This window comes from Nanorana parkeri, unplaced genomic scaffold, assembly GCF_000935625.1.
Source record: "Nanorana parkeri isolate BGI_ZX_2015 unplaced genomic scaffold, ASM93562v1 scaffold61, whole genome shotgun sequence".
Classification (NCBI taxonomy): domain Eukaryota; kingdom Metazoa; phylum Chordata; class Amphibia; order Anura; family Dicroglossidae; genus Nanorana; species Nanorana parkeri.
The window spans coordinates 1,745,162-1,768,025 of record NW_017306329.1 but is presented as its reverse complement, the minus strand read 5'-3'; the positions used below and the strand labels follow the sequence as shown (position 1 = coordinate 1,768,025).

Sequence of the window (22,864 nt, the reverse complement as noted above, 5' to 3'; positions counted from 1 at the left end):
CAGGAGCCCCTACACATATTTATGTTTGTTCCTCCCCCCTCCCAAGGTCTCCCCTCAAAGTCCCACTGGCACTGAATGAATTCCTCCAGACTATAATTTCCCTCACATACCCAGTCTGTCACAATTGTTACCTCACTACATATGTGTATATATAATAACATTTATATAATGTCCACAATTGTTCTATACATTCCAGTATTATGCTGCTATAATTAAGTCATGCTGTAAGCATTAAGATGTCCATATTAACCCAGCGCAGTTAATGCAGTCCTTGGCCAGTGTAGCAGGGGCTGATGGGTATTGGAGAATATACATTAGCCCAGCCAGCTCTTGTCCTGTCTAGATAATGGACTGAGAGGTTAAGAGCAAGGACTGCACAGCTCCAATCAGCAGAGCCTTTCCCTGGCTAATTACCCCTTTACTGCGCTGACTCTAATGTGACATGTTTATTGCCTTAACTAACAACTCATTAGATCCCTTGATGTTTTTGTCAATATTAATTCCTTCATTTAAGCCAAGTCAAAGTTTAAACAAAGATGTCCTGGCTGGGAAATGGGAAGAATTCTTAGCAGGTCCTGGTGAAACCTGCTTTTTGCTCTCAGACCAGAATGCATAGATGACATGATGTTACATCGCCTTCACCCTGTATTGTGCATTGTAGGCCATAACTGGTAATCTGATGTACCTTACCCATTGATGGCTTGAGTTTAATGTGTTGTCTGTGCACTGACTACACACTTTAACCCCGTAGCAGTTTCAGAAAACAACCCTTTATTAACCAAAAATTCTACCTCTAACAGCCATATGGAAGAATTAGGAGAAAAAAATAGGACCTTTGTTTGGCCATTGCTTCATAGAAAGTCATAGCTGAGCAGATCTGAAAGAGAAACAAAAAGAAGATGTATTGCATTGACTGTTTTTACTGATCTGGCTCAGGGGATTGTGATATTCCTTCCTCCAGGTATAATAACGAACTGGTTCAAAGGACCACTTACCAATGGCTGGATCCAATTTTTATCCCACTTTCAAAGCAAACCCTTACACCAATTGTCTTCCCTTTGCGTCTAGTTTTATTCCCATCACCTCCTCCTTTTACGAAATCCCATAGGTATTCTTTTTTTGTGTATAGTCAAAACTTTTTTATTGGTGAATCTTCCCATATCCTTGTTTCTTGCTTAGGCTTTAATGGCTTGGCCTTCATTTGCCAGCAGCCTTCTGGAATATCCATATCTCCCAGCAGAGAAGATGGCAGGTCACTATGTGCTGATGTATTGAAAGATTTCCAGCCTGCATGAATAACAAGCAGCTAGATCTCGGTCTACGCAGGCGTGAGATCTGGAAATACATCACCAGAGGGCAGGCTGTGAAAATCAGGAAGTGAGTTATTCTGTTGAGTGCATCAGGTTCCCAGGTAAAGCCCGTCACTGTTCCCAGTGGACTGGCTGGATTTACACTCGTGGATCGATTTGATGTTCCCTAATTGGAAGCAGTTCGTCAATATCTCTAACAGTCATACATATGTGGAAGGTTCAACAAATGTGGGACCAAGTTTTCTAAAAATCCCCTTTTTGCTTCAGGGATATTACTAGAATTTCAATGTAACTAGTGTAATGGAGGGGGCCCGGCGAAAGGATAATTGGTGTGCATCCATATTTCTTTTTTTTCCAGGCTCATTTAAAGCGATAGTCCATACAGATGTACAAGTCAGCTTAAACTCTCTGGGGGGAATTTATCAAACATTGAGCAGACAAAATCTGGAGCAGTTGGCCATAGCAACCAATTAGCTTCTTTGTTCAGTTAAGATTTGAAAATGAAAGAGAGAAGCTGATTGGTTGCCATGCACCGCTGCTCCAGTTTTTGTCTGCTCCAGTGTTGATAAATTCCACTCTATATTTTTTAACAAATCATTAAGAAGTATTGATTTTTAAATGCAAGGAGTGTAAGCACCTGAGTTTGGCTGGTTATCGACCTGCCTATCAATGATAGACAAGAGCAGAGTGAGCTGATGGCCTAATCAGTGTGCTGCTGCTCCTACCTGTCCAATCACTGGCTGGGAGCAGGATGGGGTCACCAGTGCAATACGTAATTGTAACAAATAAAGTGGTGCCCTTCTCCTGGCTGTACTGTATGGCAGGACTGTGTAAATCTCAGGGCTAATTAGATAGGTAAAACAGCTCCCTTATGCATAGTTCATGTTTATTTAGATGTTTGCCTGGACCTTAGCTTTAAATCGTTCTGACAGTAGTAGTGTCTGCTTTGTAGTTGAAATGAGAGCAAGTGTGATCTTGACAGTTTTTTTCTGGGTGTTTCTCTTACAGTGACTCTGACGGTCTCATATGTCAGATACCGTAAGAGCACACAAAAGCGTAGTTCGGATACGTGTCCAGAAGAGGTGATCTGTTTTCTCTGTCGCTTTCCAGCAAATATGTCCTGAAGAAGTCACTTTTTTTTTTTCTCTGTGTGACTTCTGGACACTATTTAATACGTAGCAGTGGTCTCTTTAGGTGTTGGAGGTCTTGCATTCTCTTGGAATCTCTTAACCTTTGTTAATATTAGAAATGCACCCCAGGTTCCCTCAGGACAGCATCACTTCTTACCTTAGGAGGCCCAATACCAGGATGTTAAGATCTGGTCATAGCAACATCTCCTGTGGTGACTGGCTCTGCCAATAACACCTCTTGGTGCCCTGTCATTGGTTAGTGAGGGTGCCTATCACAGTGATAGGCCAATAATAAAGCTTAGAGGGTGGGCAAACTCTTTTTATATCGATTTTATTTATTTATTTTAAGTTATGCTATATAAATAGGAATGCATATAAAATAGGTTATCTCTATTTGGCTGAAAAAGTGGAAATATATTTTAAAGCCGCTTTAAATATGGACGCTAATTAAATTCCAGTGACCACCAGAAGGAGCATTTAATAATCTTTAAATTAAATATAGTTATTAAAATATGGAACAGAAAAAATAAGTCATGTAAAAATGATTTTCAGGTAAATTCTACAGTAATAACTAAAAGCGTGTGCTCACTGGAGTTTTCCATTTTATTTCTTGATTTACTGTCCCAGGCATGTTTATTTCAGCCATTTCTTTCAGGTCTTGTCCGTGTACTTGTTCCCTCCTCCAGCCTGTGCAGCACCATGGCGAGTTCTGACGGCAGTATTCTGGTAGTCAGGGAAATTGATTTAATTTGCTGTTCTATTTATCAACACATCTAAATATGTAGCCACTTATTACTAATTCATCGTCTCCGTGCTGCAGTAACGTGAATCATGATGCATCGGAGCCGATATGAAGAGAACGTAGTAAGTAATCCCTTATGAGTGCAGCAGTCATTGAGCAATTCATTAAACAGTGTTCTGCTAGAGCGTGTTTCTTCAGTCTTTCCCTGTTCAGACACTAAAGCTGGTCATTTGCCCACAGCTATCTCCGACACACACATGGGCACGCATATCAACACACATGGGTGTACGCCACCGTTTCCCCATGGCAGCCGATAATGTATAGGTATGGCAAATTGAAAAATCCTGCACCCCCACCCCCCAATAGCTCAGATTCAGTGGTATATTCATTTACTCTCCCTTGAAAGTATTGATTTTGCTGGCGGTGTTTGAAGAATACAGGAGGATGTGCTGTAGCACCGTATATTTGCATTATAAAGCAGCTGAAGCTACCTTTTTTATTTTTTTTGTTATATTTTATTAAATTCTGTCAGCTGCAAAAACAGCATCAATGCTCACTGTGGCAATGGCTGCAGATATGGGAGAGAAGGGTTAGAGCAAGGGTAATTGACGCATCATAATCACTGTGATTAGGTTGAGCAGGATGTTTGGCAGCCTCAGATTGCATACATTGGCAGAGACTTCAAGACAGTCTTTCTTAACCTGTTTTAAATATGGAGGAAGGCTTGAAAGAATTTTCAGGTTTCAAGCAGCCCATGCTACAGTATATTATATCTACAGTTGATTGTACGTTAGTGTGATCGGTAAGTTGTAGATACAAGGGTGGACAAATTGGTACGGAGTTCAGGAGCCAGTCTGCCCAATGTAGGAGCCAGCAAGACCTTTATAGGAGCCAGCTCCATTGACAACAACTAGAGAAAACCTCAAATGTTAGGTGCCAATTTTAAAGAACATAGGCTAGCTGGCTCCTGGAATTTGTCTAGCGCTGTGTAGATATAAAAATAAATGAATAAGTTATAGGACATGCCTAGTGTATTTGAAACCTAGAATAGATCAAGTTTAGCCCCCACCCCTCACTCTGTATGACAAAACAATTTTCATAGTCACTCACAGAAAAAAAGTCCGGCCACACACTTCATTGAAGAATTTATCGTAGCACACAGGTACACATCGTCCCGCCATGAATCCCCTTCACTCTAACGTAATAATAATAATGGGCTTAATCATAGAGAAATGTAAAATCATTTTCAGTAGCACTAGCAATAACAAAATAATAAGGGCCAGAAAAGCAATGATGGCAGTGAAATATATAGTGCTCCTTTTCAATGATGGTCAGTGTAGTTCCCCTTTAGATTGGTGGTCCATGGGAAAGTGCCCCCTTACAATGGTTGACATTGTAGTGTCCCTTTACATTGAAGGTGAGTGGGGACATATCCCCTTATATCCGTTATAAGCGTTGAAGTGCCCCCTTTGCATTAGTGGCCAATGTAGTGCCCCTTTGCATTAGTGGTCATTGTAGTGGCCCTTTGCATTAGTGGTCAGTGTAGTGGCACTTTGCATTAGTGGTCAGTCTAGTGGCACTTTGCATTAGTGGTCATTGTAGTGGCCCTTTGCATTAGTGGTCAGTGTAGTGGCACTTTGCATTAGTGGTCAGTGTAGTGGCACTTTGCATTAGTGGTCAGTCTAGTGGCCCTTTGCATTAGTGGTCAGTGTAGTGGCCCTTTGCATTAGTGATCAGGGTAGTGGCCAGTGTAGTGGCCCTTTGCATTAGTGGCCAGTGTAGTGGCCCTTTGCATTAGTGGTCAGTGTAGTGGCCCTTTGCATTAGTGGTCAGTGTAGTGCCCCTTTGCATTAGTGGTCAGTGCAGTGCCCCTTTGCATTAGTGGTCAGTGCAGTGCCCCTTTGCATTAGTGGCCCTATACATTAGATGTCTTTCTAATGGCCCTTCACATTAGTCGTCAGTGTAGTGCTCCTTTGCATTGATGGTCATTCCACTGGCTCTGCCTAGTGATGTTTGTGCCAAAACTATGGAATCACCCTCAGGTGGGAATTCAATCACTGCTCAAGTCACTTCAAGCAATCTTGGTAACCCGTCGTTAAAGGGCCAAGTGAAGGATCTTTCCCAATAGTTAGAGCTCTTTCTGTTTGGTTGTATTTATTTTTTTAAATTTTAGTTTATTTGCTGAAAGGATCTTTAAAGTGGACCTCTACTTAAAGCAAACCTGTGCTTTACCCATGCAGGACAATGTAACAGATTTGAATTAATCCCTCAATGCATTCCGGCATATATGCTATAAAGCAAAAAGTTTGGGGACACCTGACGATTACACCTGTGAGCTTGTTGGATATCTTGCTCCAAAACATGGACATTGTATATATGGAGATACCCAGCCTCCACTCTTCTACGTAGGCTATTCACAAGACTTTAGAGTGTGTGTATATAGAAATTTGTGCCCATTTAGTCAAAAACACCTTTGCAATGTTAGTTACTGATGCGCTGAGCAGGTCTGGTTTACTATCTGTGTTCTAATTCATCCCAAAGATTTTCACTAGGGTTCAGATCAGGGCTCTGTGGAAGCCACTCACGTTCCTCCATTCTAAACTCCTCAAATCATGTCTTAGCGGGCCTGGAATTGTGCACCGAAACCCATTCTTTTGGAGGGTAGTCCATATACTTTTTGCCAAACAGTGTATTTATCTTTCCTGCTTTTAGATCTCTAATAAAATACCCTGTATCACAAAATATGGAGGAGCACGTGACTCACTTTATGTGACAGCCCTGGTCCAATCAGCTCACGGGAAGTCCATAGCCAATCTCCAAGTATGTCATATGACAACAAGTATACAGCAAGAGTATACTCTGATATGACATATGTGGATATTTGTACCCATTGTCCAATTGTACCTATTCTGCTTTTATATATGTTGAATACAACTTTTTTGCAAAAGCAGTCTTTGGATGTGGTGTGTTTATATATTTCCAAGCAAGTGCCAGGCCACATGGCATCCCTCGATATACCTGTATTAATTCAAAAACTATCAACCCATTCGAAGTCACATTACAGAATACTTACCATGTTATTCCTTCAAAAGTCATGAAAGCCATTTGTGGGTTAGCTACCATTACTAACACATTTAATCTGTATACTAATTTCCAACACAGCAGCTGAAATCTCACATTTTCTTTAAAGTAATGGGTAGGGAAGGGATAAGGGACCATCTGGTGACTTTATCTGGTGGACCAACCAGAAGGAGGTAGTTGGGGCAGTGTCTGAATGATAAAACAGTGAGAGTCTATAAATTTGGCAATGCTAAAAAGTACTGTCACCAAGTGTATGTGCGTAACTTAAAGAGGAACTTCACCCCACTTTCCCCGAGGGTTAATTTGCACCTCACCCACTGTTAATTTTTTTTGGGTTGAGCTCACATAGCACATTCATGTGCGCAGCGAATCCAGCGTTGTCTTCTGAGATCTGCTGTGTCCCCTGCCACCATCCTGAAAAGAGATCGAGCACATGTGTAGACATGCACAGGTTCTTGCCAGGTCTTTGGCAGAGATCCACAACGTGTCTACACATGCTGCGGATGTGTTACACATGTGCAGACCACTAGGGCTTTCTGTCAGATGTGTGGGACCTGGGAGAGACCCTTGGCTGTCCCTGTATGCATGGATTCCGTGAATATGCAAACCTGTCGTGGGTCTCTTGTAGGTTCCTGACAGAGATTGTGCAAGGATTAAGGTTTTAAAGACCCAATTTTGCTGCAATTTTCAAAGAAGGAGGGGGCAAGAGGCAAATGAAAAGGTGCTTTAATGGGTGAAGGTTCGCTGTAACAAATTGCTCAGTGGGAAACCAGATTCTGTATATGTGTTTCAGTGGAGTTGTCCTTTAGTTGGTGGCACAATATTGTTGGTTTTTAGGATTGTCCCAGAGGAATAGTGCTGAAATTTGAATTTTGTGTGCCTGCTTCCAGTGCTAATAATCCCTACCATGTGTGCAAAATTGATGTACCCCAAAGACATGTTTAAGTGGTCTGTGGGAGCTGGGCAAATGTAAGCCTGCCAGGGGTATTTAACAAGGTTTCAGTCTTGCATCTTGAAAAAGTCTCTGGATTCTGCCATTTCCCCAGGAATAACCTTCAAGGCTTCTGTTAAATGCCAAGCGAGCCTGTCCTGAGATTTCTCTAAGCTGCTCCTGTGACCTCTGCAGAGGTCCTGAATATCTAATGGTGGCTGTGGTTGACCCCAGTGTCTTCATTTCTTACTGCTGGAAAGATAATAAGGGAGTACAAAGACAGGAGCAGCATATTAGAGATGGAGAAGACCTAATAGGGATCCACAGCTGTTCATGACTGAAATGTGTTTTTAACCTTGGGAAATGTGTGTGCCCGGTCCCCTCTGTCTCCGTCACTGAGGAGAACATAGTTATTTCATTTCTACTTCTAAACCAATAGTTAAAGAACTGCAAGAAAATCACATAAATTAAAAAGCTAATCTAAGTCTAATCACAGAAACTTCATATTAGCTTTAACTTATTATTGGAATATGTTTACTAAAAATGATTTTAAAGCAACCAGTCAGCCATTTTCACAGCAGTAGTGTTACCTCTATTAGCCAGAAAATCCTCATCTATGTGCCCCTCTAGTAATGGTTTCCCTAATGGCTTAACATCCCCAACTTCTTGGCTATGGCCTACCTCTAGAACTACGCTCTAACTCACGTCACCCCATGCCCATTGTGAGCACTGTTATTGGCCTCTGATTTCCTCCTAATATTACATGTGGAATGTGGGGGTTCCTCCAGTGAGCAGCAATCAACCCTTGAGAAAGTCAAGTTCTTGTTTTTATTTTGACTAAAGAGTACACACATGAAACCAGTCGGTGAACTGCTAATGCCTTCCAGCAGATACTGCAGCTGCACTAAAGTTAGCAAGTTTTATCTTAAAGTGACATTAAAGTCTTAATTCCCCCCTCCCCAATGATGGTGTAAGGACTTACCTTAAATGATGCCTCTTAATCCTATCATCATCTTCTTTCCAGTAGTTTTCAGAAGTCCCTCCAGCGCTGGTGCCGGTCTCTGATCCAGCGCTGATTCCTGTCTCTTCCTGTCCCACGGAGTCTATGCGGGTGCACGCTGCTGCCATTGACTTACCTAGTGTCTCTCCTCTTCTCCCGGCCAAAGATCTGAACTGCGCATGTACCTCCCCCGCGATCTAGTTCAGCTGCCCGAGAATCTTCAGGTCTTTGTACGGGAGTGTGCGGCGGAGACACAAGTAAGTTTAAACCTATTTGGTTCTTCCTTTTTATTTTACTGTTTTTGCATATATCTATCTATTGCTTGCTAGCTGATCTATATATACACCGATTGCTAGCAGTAGATGTATGCAAAAAACATGCAAGGGTTTAATGATCCTTCAATCTGAGTTGGCTGCATTCAATCAGATTTCAAACAGCTTTTCACATATGTAATGTGTGTCTGCTTGCTAAGGCTGGTCTTGTCTAATGTCTATCTTTCTCTTTCCTTCCCTCTCTCCTATGTATCTCTCTATCTCTCTCTCTCTCTTTTCTTCTCTCCAGATGACCATCCAAAGAGAGTGGGTTGGATTGGCAAACTAGAGCAATGTATAACTAAATTAGCACACCTTCCAACTTGATGTGAAAGAGGGACACACTTTACAGCACATAGGGGGGAATTTATCATAGCAGTTGCGAGTGTTTGAACTTGCACGTAATATATTTTCGCCACATTTATGATGCTAGTGTAATGTTGTTGATAAATGAGGTTTAACAGACTCCAAGAAAGAAGACTCGTAACTTCGGGCAAAAAGCAGAACTGTCGCTTCTTGAAGAAGTGGTCATGGGGACTTCTTAAGTTGTGATTGTTTTGTACCTAACAATCACCTAGATGCTCCAGTTTCAGGCAGCCGCAGAACAAGTGCAGATGAAAACACGTGCAAAACACATGCAGTTGGAAAAGTAGTGCAAGCTCAGGTGAAAACATGGGCACGTGTTAAAAGACAGATTTGCACTTAAAAAAAATGATCTAAGAGGCTAAAACTGTGGCAATTGCTTTGATAAATTCCCCCCAATGTATTTAGTAGAGGTGCACCGAAATGGGAATTTTAAAACCGAAATTCCCCTGTTATCAATGAACAGGAATCCTCTGAGTCTTCCTGTTCATTGATAACATGAGAACATTGTTTACTATAACTACAGTTATGACTGAATGGGGGTGATGTAGATCACTCCCATTCATTCATAATTGAGGATATAGTTAATTATGTACAAACACTCAGTGATCGCTGAGTGTTTGCTCTCGCTCTCCTCTCTGACATGCTGTCACAGGAGGCTGATCGAGCGGTGTCGCGAGGAAAGCCCAGCCTCCTGTGACAGTGCTGTCTCCGCCCCCACACCCTCTGCCGGACTGTGATAGGCGGCAGAGCGGTGTGGGAGGAGACGCCGGCCGCTTACAGCGCTCTCCACCACTTTCTCACTTTCTCTTCTCCCCGCTGGGACATAGAGTAGCGCCCAGTGGGAAGGAGAGAATAGGATGCGCCGATGTATCAGCAGGAAAATTGCACTTTCGGCATTATGCCAAAAGTGCAATTTTCGGCCAATATGTTTCGGCGGCCGATATATCGGTGCTTCCCTAGTATTTAGGCAATGGGCACCTCCTCTGCCACGTCCCCAGTAATACGGACCATTAAGAATGTATATGCAAAAATTATTGGTTGGACCCAGAATTTTTTTTTCACCCTTTTCCTGGCTAAAATAACAAATGAGATAGGGTGATAGTTGTGTAGCAGAATAACACGTTTGGTAGTTAAATAGAACATTTTCATAGATATCTGTGCATCAGACCAGAAAGAGGAACAACTGATGAGGACAGAGGGACTTCCAAATGAGGGGCTTTTGGTATGAAGTATGGAAGTACTGAACAGAGAGGCCAGGGTTGTTGTCTGCATTTCAAGGCATTTTGGGCTGAAGTTCGCCTTTAGGTGGTGTTCTGGCTTAGCTACCCCACCATTTCAGGCCTTGCTTCTCTTGCAAAAATGACAAAAAGCCAGGATTTTTTATTGAGAGGCTATTAAACCACTTCAGGTGTCAGGAGTCATAGAGCTGCAAATCTGCATATTATCAGGGAACCAAAAACATTTGATAAATCATTGGATACAATGGTTTTAACACCTCCTGTCTGAATATAGATTATTGTTTTGACTGGAGTTCTCCTTTAACCAATCTCCTCTTCTACATGACTAAATCTCCCTGCACCTCAGACAACAAAACTACATCCATCTTGGATTTATTGTGTCCATAAAAGATGGCGTATAGTGCCATGAACTCATTCCATACAAGGTTAACCGTAAATAATCCCCAGCGCTATTTCTATACATTTTATGGTTCCCTAACAGCATGTTTCATCTATATAGCGCCATACATCGTGTTGTGTAATACCGAAAATCAATCTCTGCAACATTGGACCACAGTGTGTGTGGTTGCTTTGTTGTTGTTGGGGTTTTTTTTGTGTGTTTTGATACAATTGGTTTTGTCCAGTTTGATTACGCTGTGCACATATTTTAAGTTTTTTTTAAATCTGAATCTGTTTATTGGACAAAACAAACCTTTTTCTGGCGAGATTGTACACAAGAGATGTAATGATTTCTGCGTTTACTCAGCAAAGGATTAATGAGGCTGTAATAGCTATTAGTGATTAGCAATTGAACAGTTGTTATTGATCAATAATGTCTATATCATGGCGTTTACCCTAAATGTCTTGCGAGATGGGAAGGAGCCAGTGCCAGCCTTCCTTTTAGCTCTCATCCTCTCTCCTCCTGGCCTCCCCTGTCCCCGACACGTCAGGAGCCATATGCAATCATTTGTCTGTCAAACAATTTTCCTCCCCATTAAGTTTTATGCTTTTTAGCTGATGCGCTGCGGAAGTCCTGCACCTTTCTGCTGAGACGGCTGATCTTTTTTACCGCGCTGCCCGTTTAATCTGCTGTTAAGTCTTGTAAAACCGTTTTACTCATTCAAGGGATGGCTTTTAACTCAATATATCTTTTTTGTTTTTTTTTTCTAATCACAGGCAAAGCTTTGACCTTCTTACTGCTGCAGCCGCCTAGCCCCAAGCTCCCCCCTCACAGCACCATCCGCAGGACAGCTATTGATCTGATTGGACGCGGCTTCACGGTGTGGGAGCCGTATATGGATGTGTCGGCCGTGCTGATGGGCCTGCTGGAACTGTGTGCCGAAGCAGAAAAGCAGCTTGCTAAGTAAGTCCCTCCTTCTTGCAGGGTGAATAGAACTAATATGATCCTTTTTTACTTGTTTCTAACGTAAACTGAGGACAACCTGAACTGAGAAAGGATGATTGTGCTACTGAATCAGTGCTTCAGTAGTTTCTGAGTTTAGAACATATATGTATTTTGGAAGTTCTGACCTCTCTGACTTTCTTGAATTGCATTTTTACTCCTGGTCAGTGACTCAAAAATTATTGAAGCCAGTGGATCAATTTGACAGGCATCTGGCATTTTCAGGAGAGGTTAGGAATGGCAGAGGAGACATCTGCATGTCTATGGCCAGCCTCAAATACCAAAAAGCTAAGGGCCAAATTGAGTAGGATAACCCAATAACGGGACACATAACGTTTGGCGCGGGACAAGTTCACCTAAATGGGGAAGAAAATAATGCTACCGCTTTTTAGAATTGATCATATGAGTATTAAGTGTATTTTTCATGTTGGGTGTTTACATCTTGTGTATTAGATCATTATACAATATTAAAGGCTCAGTCTACCCAAAAGTGTTATTTACAGGTGGATTCTAGTGAGCCGACTTCTGTCTCTTGGGGCCTCCAGTGGAGGTGATTCCCTATCAATGTATTCTCCTCTCTTCCTGCCCACCTTGGAGTACTTATGTTTCTTTCCACAATTATTTGTTTGCAATTCTTCATTTGTAATCTCCATGATATAAAATACATTACGATTCAAACAGGGAGTATGATGCGGCCTTTTAAATGTCCAGGCATGTGTACAGACCTAGGAATGTAGTGGTGGCGATCTCAAAACTCTGGCTCTCAAAACTTAAAAGAAACGGTTTATGGCTCGTCTATATATCATCATACATCATGCAGTTTTGAAATTAGAACTTGCATATAGAAGATAAATTACTTATGGCAAGGACTGTTCATGTTCAGCCACTGGGCTTTCATAGAAAGTATGGAAACTTACCAGACTTCAAGCCAACAATTCTCTTTTTTGGTATCGGCTTGATGGTCAAGTGCACACAAAACAAAATCCATCTCTTCACTCAGACTTGAAGTGCTCACAAGCTTCAGTCTGATGTTTTAATTATCTGATCATTTTTATGTAACTCGGTTAAACACAGTGTTTATGGGCGATGAAAGTCCTAGTTTGCCGGCTTAAAGAGCACCTGTACTGTGCCCAAATAGGCAAGCAGAAGAACATGTCATCAGCGTTGCCTATGAGCTCCCTACAGCTGTTCTTTTTTCTATAACTGACTTACCATACACCTGATGACTGATGGGGGAATAATCAAGAAGCAGCTGGAGTCATACATGCACAGAATTAATGGAGCTGAAACAGGAAGATCTTTGCGCTGCAAGTCCTTAGGTACCGCTTTCTGTCCAGCAGGGAAAACACATAACAGCACAGTAGTTATATGACTAAGTCTTATTCCAAATCTTACACTGCAGATATAAAGCTATGAGGCTGTGGATCCAGAGTGCCTAGGCATATGAAGAGCACTACTATTTTTTGAAGGACTTTGAGACAAAAGTTAAAGGGTTCCTCTTAGGCACCATTAACATTTGTAGATATAAAATATCACATTTTGAGTGCAGTTACACATCTTGTTCATCTTGACACTAAATTCAGTAGTAAATCTTACAAATGCATTCAAGTACCTTAACTGTTAACAAAAATTTAACGAATTTGTACATCACTCAAATCATCTCTGAATTGGTGCTGACACTGTCCTTCCTTCTGGAGGGGGGCTACTTTTGTTCTTCATAGTCCCTGTGTGTGTTGTAAACTTAATTGGTTCTACAATTCTGGTTGCAAACCGAATCAAATTTCCCCATAGGGTTCAATGTAAATAAGGTTAATCCGTTCTGATCCCTACGAACGTGGTCACGAACCAATTTTGGTCGCAACCAGAATAAGATTTCCCCATAGGGTTCCATGTAAATAAGGTTAATCTGTGCTGAACCATATGTAAAAAAAAAATGTAACCACAAAAATATGAAACAAGTACAGTACAGTATGAAGAGAGCGAACACTAACCTCGATCATGCTTTTCTACAATTTCCTTCTTTAATTAAATGGTTATTTTCTTCCAAACCTTCTTCTTGCCATTCTTGCTCTGCACTTTCTTGTTACCTTCATTACCGCTCTGCACTTTCTTGTTACCTTCATTACCGCTATGCACGTTCTTTTTACCACCATGCTTGCTCTGCACTTTCTTTGGGGCCATGCTGGATTGAATAATACTGTACAGTACTGTATGCGCTAAAAAGCGCACAAAAAAGCTTCACAGCAAGTGAGCACAGGTCTGTCTGCGACCGCGATCTTGGGTAGAGGAAGCCACGACCACATGTCAGAGCGGGGAAAATGGCCACGCTAGTGTTTGTCACCCAATGCGGAGTTTGCAAACGGAGGCAAAATTTTACCGAACTTCCTGTTCACGAACTGAATTGTTGGCGAACAGAAACGTTTGAACTGAGGTACCACTGTACTTTAGCACCGCAGTCACCAGTGTATTAGCGTATTTTATTGGCTGCCTAAAGCTACCATTCATTTTGTTCTAAATTGTTCTCTGTGCAAACTCTGAAAGACACGCTTGTTTAATATTTCCTGCAAAACAGCAGGACACAAACACCGTAACTATTTTTTATGTTTGAAAAAAAAAAAAAAGCTGCCCAGACGAGATTGTAACAAAAATTTTGATCAAAAGAAGAATATAACAAAAAGACACATAATGGACACATAAAGGGTACAATGTGAAAGAAAGGCTTCTGTCGCTTGGAGAAAAGGAGCCGTTGATCCTGAACCCGAGGGATGCCGTCTTCCCGGTCCTCTGTGACATGCCGCCATGGAGAGTCCTGTCACCGGCGTGTAATACGAGCCCTGCCACCTCTTATCTTATCTCCTGCTCTCAGCGCTTCCTTTATCTTCCACCTGCACTTATTCTTCACAACTTGCACGGTGCAGAGAAATATGTCACACTCCGCAACCGTTAGAATTTCTAATATTATATTGTCCCCCGAGTGAAGATTAAGGGATCCCCCTGCAAGCAGAATTCTTGCTTATGGCCAAAGAAAGACATGGTCTTAATATGGATAGGGTCAGGGCTGAAATGATTTCAGGTCAGTGTTTGCGGAATAATCGCATCATCCACACAATATGTGCATCTAGCATTGATCAGCATCTAGTTACAGCTTTTATCATGAAGCATGGCATACAGAGTAATATAATGTGAGGCTCACCTTCTTAGAAGCCGAGGTACACAGTGCCGGTTATTGTCTGTCAGCTTATATTAAGTACTGAGCACCAAGCACATTGAAAGGCCTGTGCGGCTGTAAAGTGAATGTAAACCCTAACTGGTTGAACTTTACTTTACTTAAAATCTGTTCCATTGACAATTGCTATGTGGTGTGTTTTTTTTTTTCTTTTCAATCATTTTTTGAATGTTTTTAAGCAGAATTACAAGTTTCCTGCACACTGCACTGGCCCTCATACACCATACATGCCAGTGTATACCCACCGGCAGAGAACCCCAGGCGCAGCAAGCAGCCTCACATTAAAGTCAGTGGCTGTACACTGTTGTCGGCAGGTAGACACCGGTATTACATATACCTGAAAATGCGCACAGACATAATATTTCGAGCGCAGACTGGGTGAGATTTAAGTCTGGCCTAAGGACTTGTTCACACCAGCAGCTACACTCAGCCGCATGGCTGCTGGTGTATGTGTGCTAGTACGGTGGGCTTAACCTTATGCCATGTGTTTGCACCGCATCTCACTGCAGTGCGCTCAAAGAAGTACTACAAGCTGTAATTTAAGTGCACACCACCGGAACGCAGTGGTGTGGACGGTCACCATCCATTGCCTTGTCTTGTGTTTGGGCTGCGCTGATAGATATGGTCAGCGCAGTTTGAACACAGGGCTGAGTGGACATATCAGGATGCTTGATTATGAGCCAGAAATGCTTATCCTGGGCCCTTCTCTGATTTAGTTTAATTTTTTCTTTTTGGGGTGGGGTAGGCGGGTCTGACTTACCCTGGGCAAGTGCCATTTCTCCACCCAGTTAGGGGGATTTTATCAAAACTGGAGCAGACCAAATCTGGAGCAGATATACATGGCAACCAATCAGCTTCTCTCTTTCATTTTCAAATCTTAACTGAACAAACTGATGAGAGAAGCTGATTGGTTGCTGTGTACAACTGCTCCAGATTTTGTCTGCTCCAGTTTGGATACATTCCCCCCACTCTCTTTTAAAAGAGCAGATGATAGTTGTTGGTGCTTAACCTCTTGCCGTCCGCCCGTAGTAAAAAAACGGACGGACGGCACTGCAGCATCTGCGGGTTGCCGTCTCCAGACGGCAATTTTTTTCTGCTCGCGCGCGCCCCCTAGCGGGCACGCACGGGCAGAAAAGACCCGTCCAATGCGAACACCCGGTACCGGGTGTTTCACATATAGGCGATCAGCGGGTCCATAGCGCGCCGATCGCCTATATGTGCGCGCTCGTTTTTACGCGCCTATAAACGTAAATACGCGTCCGGTGCCCCAGCGCGCAAAAATTACAATTGCGCTACACATGTTACATATCGCCGCGAACGTCGCAGTGAGAGCAATCATTTTAGGGCCATCAATCACTGATAACACTAAACTGATGAGCGGTAACAGCTTTTAAAGCGTCGCCTAGGGCCAATTTTGGGTATTATCGTTTTTTGAGGTTTCGCGCGCGCACGCAATTTTAAGGCTTGACATGTTTAGTGTCTTTTTACCCGACGTGACCCCATCTTTTATATTTTACCAAAAAATTGGGTAATAATAAATGTTTTATCATTTAATATAGGGGAAACTGTTTTTTTTTAAAAATTTCGGTAATTTTTCCTTAATATAGTAAAAAAATAAAACCCCCAGTGGTGAATAAATACCACCAAAAGAAAGCTCTATCTGTCCCCAAAAAAGGGTATAAAATTCATTTCAGTACAGCGCTGCATGACGGAATAAATGTCAGTCAAAGTACCGCAGCGCTGAATACTGAAAAATGGCCTGGATGGGAAGGGGGTTTAACACCGCGGATGTCAACTGGTTAATCATCTATAGATCTATGAGGTTAGGGAAACATGCAGGCAATAGGTGTATGCGTAATAACGTCCCATGTCGCTGTAGAGGGTAGGGCGGGTGGAGATGAGCAGACCTTGCAGACACTGTCTATGGTTGTATCATTGGAACAATGTTCCATCGATACAGCTGTCAACAAACAGCAACCTGTTCAATGGACACCAGTCTTCCTCCCCCAGACAGCGTCTGCCAAGTTCAGGGCTCTCCCACAGGCATGACATTGTCACCTGATCTGGTACCCTTGTAGGAAATGTATATGGAACTTCTGAGCTTAAATTTTTCCCTGATATCTCTCTGAAAGTCAGCTGACAAATAATAAACAGGTATACTAAGAAATTTTAGCTGGAACTGAACTCTAGGCTGATATAAAAGCACAATGTCATGCAGCTCTGTAATCATTTTTACATTATTAATTGTATTTTTTAAATGGAAGCAGTGTAAGTTCCTGAATTTGATTTGGTATCAACCTCTTACATTTCAGCATGGCTCAGACTAGGAAAGAAAGAAGCAGCACGAGAAGCCAGTCATTTTATGTACTTACCAGAAATATGCTGATAGGAGGAGAGAGACTCTCGGATTCAGATGAGCTTATCACTGTGCTGCTTCCCCTTTTCACTGTCCAGTCTCAGACTGGGGCGGGTCCAGGACAGCCTGGGCTCAGAGGAGGGGGGTTGAATGATGCTGGCGGTCAAAACTGAGGACATCTAGTTGGAGAAAAAAAAAAGTGCTGCAGTAAACTTTCTGGATTGAAGATGAATACTGCGGCAAAAGCTGGTTTTATTATGTTATCTTTAACGGGCTATTTGTTTATCATCTTTATCTTATTTTTGGCTGGAGTTCTACTTTAAAAGGTCCTTTGCTATTAAAGAGCTCTGCGCCTTCTGCCGGCTATCATTAGCGGCGCTGCGTCTTTTTAGCTTTGTAAATGCGGTTATGTCTTCATAAAAAGCAGCATTTTCATTTCCTCCCTATTGGTGATTTACAGTAAAAATGCCTTAACTTAGGTTGACCTTCTGTGTAATTTCATTAGGGCAGAAATGTATTTGTGTTTTGCTATATTAAGGTCACATAGTAAATGGCTTTCATTTTACAGAGGTATAGAGAGCAGCCGTGTCCTTAAACAGCAATGTATTTTCATGGATTAGAATATGACGTTACATTATACTTTCAGCTTGCTGCGGCCACTGTACCTTGTACAAGAGTGTCATGTCATGTATCATCAGTGCAGTCACATCTTATGTCTTTGAAGGAGACCTGGATTCTTTTTACAGTTTAATCATATTTTCTTTTATTTATCATTAGAGCTGTACTAAAATTAAATTTTTGAAACCGGAAAAAAAAATAATGAAAAAATGTCAGGCCGAAACCAAAACCGAAAATAATTTTTTTTTTTACTAACCTTTTAGTTTTTGTTTTTTTATATTTTATTTTTTTTTATAAATATTTAAATTTTACTGTTGGGGTGTTCGGGGAAATATTAGGGGTCTAAACAGACGCCTGATATTTCCCTTTTGAATTATATAAATAGAATAGGACACAGAGGGGTTGATTTACTAACCTTATAAACACACCACGAACATGTATACACCTCTGTAGTGTGTTCCCTCCCAGCATGATCTATGGGTGTAATCTAAACACCTTTGTAGTGTGTACACACCCAGCAGGTGTGTTGTGCAAAGCCCTGCATGAATTGCAAGGTGATGTTGTGTAAATTAGCTCTATGTTGAGTTGCTTGCGTTGATGAATGCAGGAATGTAAATGCATGAGCTTACCATTTTTGTCTAAACTGTGAAGCAGCATTATATATGCATCATGTGCATGATTTTTCCATATATGGCATTAGTGGAAATATGCTTTTAGAGACTTTTTGGTTGATAAATACGTTTTGCTGTGTGAAAATCACACGCACCTGGTGTGTGCGTGTGTTTAGGTTAGTAAATCATCCCCAGAGTCTTCAATCTTCTTTTCTGTAGCCCCTGAATGAACAGGAATCCGCTATACTGAGTGTTCCTGTTCATTCATACCCTGTGGAGAGAGTATGTTTACCATGTTCACAATCCTGAATAAACAGGAAAAGTAGATCACTTCACATTCATTCATATTTGTGGACACAGTAAACATACTATGTCCTCAATTCTGTACAAACACTCAGCAATCCCTGATTGCTGACTGCTTGTACCCGCTCTCCATCCTGACTCGCTGTTGTAGGTGGCTGATCCAGTGGTTTAGGGAGGAGAGCTCAATCTATTTTGACAGCTGACTCCTCCCCTGCACCACTGGCTCAGCCTCCTGTGTCAGCTATCTCCGCCCCTACTCTGCTCTCCTTATCTGTCAGAGGAGGCTGAACGGTGGGGGGAGAGCCCGACCTCTTGTGACAGGTTGGCTGCTCACAACACTCTCCCCTCGGCCTTCTCCTCTCAGTTTCTCCCCTTCCTGCTTGACGCTGCGCTGTGTCAGAGGGGACACAGAGCAGCGCCCAGTGGGGAGGAGAGAAGCCAGGTATGCACCACAATTTCGGCCAAAGATGGCACTTTTGGCATTTTGCCACAAGTGCCATTTTTGGCTGATATGTTTCGGCGGAGGAAATTTCAGTGCATCCCTAATTATTATTATTAGCTGCCATTGTTTTTCATTCTATGAGATGCAGCCCTGTCAGCCTGATCCTGGCTATTCTACCTAGTGGGTCACTGGCATGAGAGAAGCATCTAGGACTCAATTAGCTTTTCCAGACTTCCCTGACGCCATGCATGTTCCAGGTCATTCATCCATAATGTTTCCAATCTAGAATGCTTTAAATTTGACTGCACTGGAACCTGCACGTTTAAATATGAGTCCGCAGGGGCAGCTCCCTATCATCACAGGTTCAGTTTAAAGTGTATGGCCAGTATACCCACAAAGCTCTCTCTCCCACTCTATAGCTAGCACCAACATTATTTTTTTTATGTATCATTACATCCCTCTATGTATGATGATTAATGATTAATAATAACATAGACACGTCAGGTGTAAAATGCTGTGATTGTGAAATACTTACACTTGCAGAACATTCACTTCCTGCTTTGAAAGGGCAAAATGACTTCAGTTTGGCAAAGCAATGCACACTGGGATTGTTTTGTCATCAGCAGAGCATTGCTGGGAAATCTCAGCTGTAATCTCATGAGATCTCAGGGAAAGGCATTTTCCTCCCCTGAGATGATGTGCATGGTCACATGTCCTAGTCGCTGTGCCAGTAATCCAGGAAGTAAAAGGAGAGCCAGTAATCTGCCCTTAGTAAACATGGCCACTGTCAGAAGACTGGGGAAGAAAGGAGAAATAAGGAATGCAAAGAATACAAAGCCGGCAATTATCTAGAAGTATGTGTGTGTAGATTGTCATTACTAAACATTTCTTAAGTTGAGTTTGTTGTTATTTTACAGCTATGGGTAACGGTCCGCTTTAAGCCTGCGCTATAGAACATCCTATTTCTTTCTCAGATTAATTTTTACAGTTTCTCAGTTGTCCAAACCTGCCAGTGTTACACTGACACTTGGATACGTCAGGTTTTCTGTATGTGAGAGACAACAAGGAGCCTATAGTTGGCGTGTTTGGCAATTCATCGACTTTATCACAAACATATAAGTTAGAGTTTCCCAGCTCATCGGATAACAGACATAAGATGGGATAACCAGGAGCCCTACAGAACTCTAAGCAGATTGGCTGTTTTATCTTTACAGTTTTTCCTTTTCTTTTAAGGCTTCAGTTTTTACTGGATTTTTTCCAGTGGGGGTGCACTGTGGAGTACCTGTACCTGGTATTTCTGCCAGCTTCGGTGGTGGCATGTGGTGTAAGTGCATACAGCCTGTTATGCTTGCTAGGAAGCATGCTACTTTGCTTAAAACTAAACTCTAGCTGAAAAAAAAATCAAGCTTAAAATGGTAAAATTAGCAGATTTAAAAAAACAACAACAAAACAAAAACTAGTTAATCTTTAAAGCTCAAGTGAACGCCCAGTTTAAATCAGTTAAATACATTTTTGGCCGCAATGCACACGTACCATGGGCATTGGTGTGATTCTATGCTATTCATTTTGAATGGAGCCCCAACAGACCTTCCTCAACACCCCTGTGTCATAGCACACTGCAGTGGATGGCAACCTAGAGGTGTGCAGCCCGCACATATCTGTCATTAACACGCACTCCTTTCCAGCCCAATCAGTTGTGGCAGGGGCATTCCCTACCCCTTTGTGGCTGCATGACAAGGAATACCTCTGTGGCAACTGATTGGGCCAGGGAGAAGGGAGGGGGGTTGTTTGTCAGAGTCTGCTGTTTGCGGGCTTTAGGGAACTTGGTTTGCACCAAGCCCCCACACATCATTAATGACCACTCTCAGTGGTGCATTGCTGTGTGTTGCGTTACAAAATATGCTGTGGTGCGTTCAATCATTTTGAATGGACAACCTTAATGCAATGCATGTTAATCCGCAACATCAACCTACGTAAACGCACCACACAAATGTATATGGGATCTTAGAGTTTGTTTTCTTTGAAAAGCAGTCACCTCATGAGTAGAAAAGCCTGTCCCCTGCTAATATATGCAGCAGAGTGGAATCTTTGCTCTCTGTTTGGAAGCAGTGGCCTCTCTGCAGAGAGCTTTGCTGATTGCAGAGCTATAGATCTAACTCAGCAAGGGGGTGTGTCAGATCTTTGCAGAGGGATCACTGGTTCCACAAAGAGAGCAAGGGTCCCACTCTGCAGCTGTTATCAAGGGTCGTGCTTTTCTACTCGGTCTGTGGCTGCTATAGGACAAAAACAAACTGTAAGACATTGAAAACCTTTTCTTTTTTGATGCAGCTGGAATGTCTTTAGCTAATTTTAATTAACACTTTAATATAGGCAAATGACAAATTCCTTTTAAAACGGACCTTGCCTGATAATTGATAATACTAGGTACGGCTGCAGCAACTAATCCACATAATCGATTATGAGAATAGTTGGCAACTATTCTCATCATTGATTAGTTGGTTGGGGAAGGAAGGAAGGAAGAAAGAAAGGAGAGAGAATATATTAATCGGGCAACTAATCGAGAGAGAGAATTAATCGGGCAACTAATCGATTATGAGAATAATCGTTAGCTGCATCCCTAATATTAGGCCTTCTTATCTGGGAGCCACCCAAGTAAGAAACATTCACTAAAACCTTCCTGCGCTGTGCTTGAGTGCTTTCTCACTGGGTTTTAGGGGTTCAGCTTTTAGTAGGCAGCGGTGGGGTATGTTGTCTTCAACAGCACCTTAAAGAAAATTGCTGGAATTTGTGGTCCAAGGGGAAAAAAACATTAGAAGAAGAAAAATTATTTATTTGCTTTTAGTGAGTATTCTTTATTTGAAGGGTAGAGGGCTGCCAGATAGGGGGACCTTTCATTTTCATCAAGGCCCGCTTTAATATTTTTGCACTAGAATTATATTTAAAAATTACATCAAAGGTTAAAAGACTTTTTCCAATATAGTTTACACAGTATGATATAAAAAAACACATTTTAATAAATATTACAACAACAACAAAAAGCGGCATACAAAGAAATGAAAGACAAGATTATTATAATTATTGATTTATATAGTGATCTCTCCCCTGATGATTTCCAAAGTGTTGCAAACAAGGATTTGTAATACAGATTTAAAAAAAAAAAAAAATTGAAAGCAAAAATATAGAAAAAAAAATTGAAAGCAAAAAATATGCATTAAAAATAAGACACAATAAGAATAAAATGACTGCTCGTACGAGCTAGGAATTTACAATAAGAAATGACATGTAGCTGGTTTTGGACATATGTAATATTGATGATTATTATTACTTCTAAGGCTGCACTTTAAGTTTTTCCATGTCTTAAAGCACAATAGCGGAGTGGATCTTTCCTGACCAAATTCCACCTTTTGAAATAAATTTACTCCAGCAATTCAGCAATCATCTTAAGAGCTCCAGTGCTTTACACAGTTGTCTATTCACACAAGTAGTACATAAGCCATTATGGCTACGGGAAAAAAAGAAATAGGCATCACAAAATCCCATAAAGCGTTTTTATTCAGGGATTGGATACTTGAATACACCCTGTGAGAGGAAGATGTCGATGTTTTATTATACAGCAGAGACTAGTATGTGTCAAAAAAAATTTTCTTTTTATTTTGAAGTAAGACCAATTATTGTCCTCTAAAATAGCATCAAAGCCTTCTGTTTTCTGCTTTCATTGTTGAAATGTGGCATCGGTGTGTAAAAATGAGCCCAGAATCTCCAAAATACACTTCTACAGAGAAGAGTTGTAAAGGTAGTGTCAATATTTGTGATTAACT

General features: G+C 41.6%; 1 protein-coding gene across 1 annotated transcript in view; it reads left to right on the top strand.

Moving 5' to 3' along the window:
• Positions 1-22,864, top strand: part of WDR7 (WD repeat domain 7) — a 348,971-nt gene that overhangs the window by 240,705 nt on the left and 85,402 nt on the right. Inside the window, exon 22 of the mRNA XM_018576230.1 lies at positions 11,265-11,451. Coding sequence (XP_018431732.1) covers positions 11,265-11,451 — 187 coding nt within the window. The remainder of the gene's footprint in view (positions 1-11,264; positions 11,452-22,864) is intronic.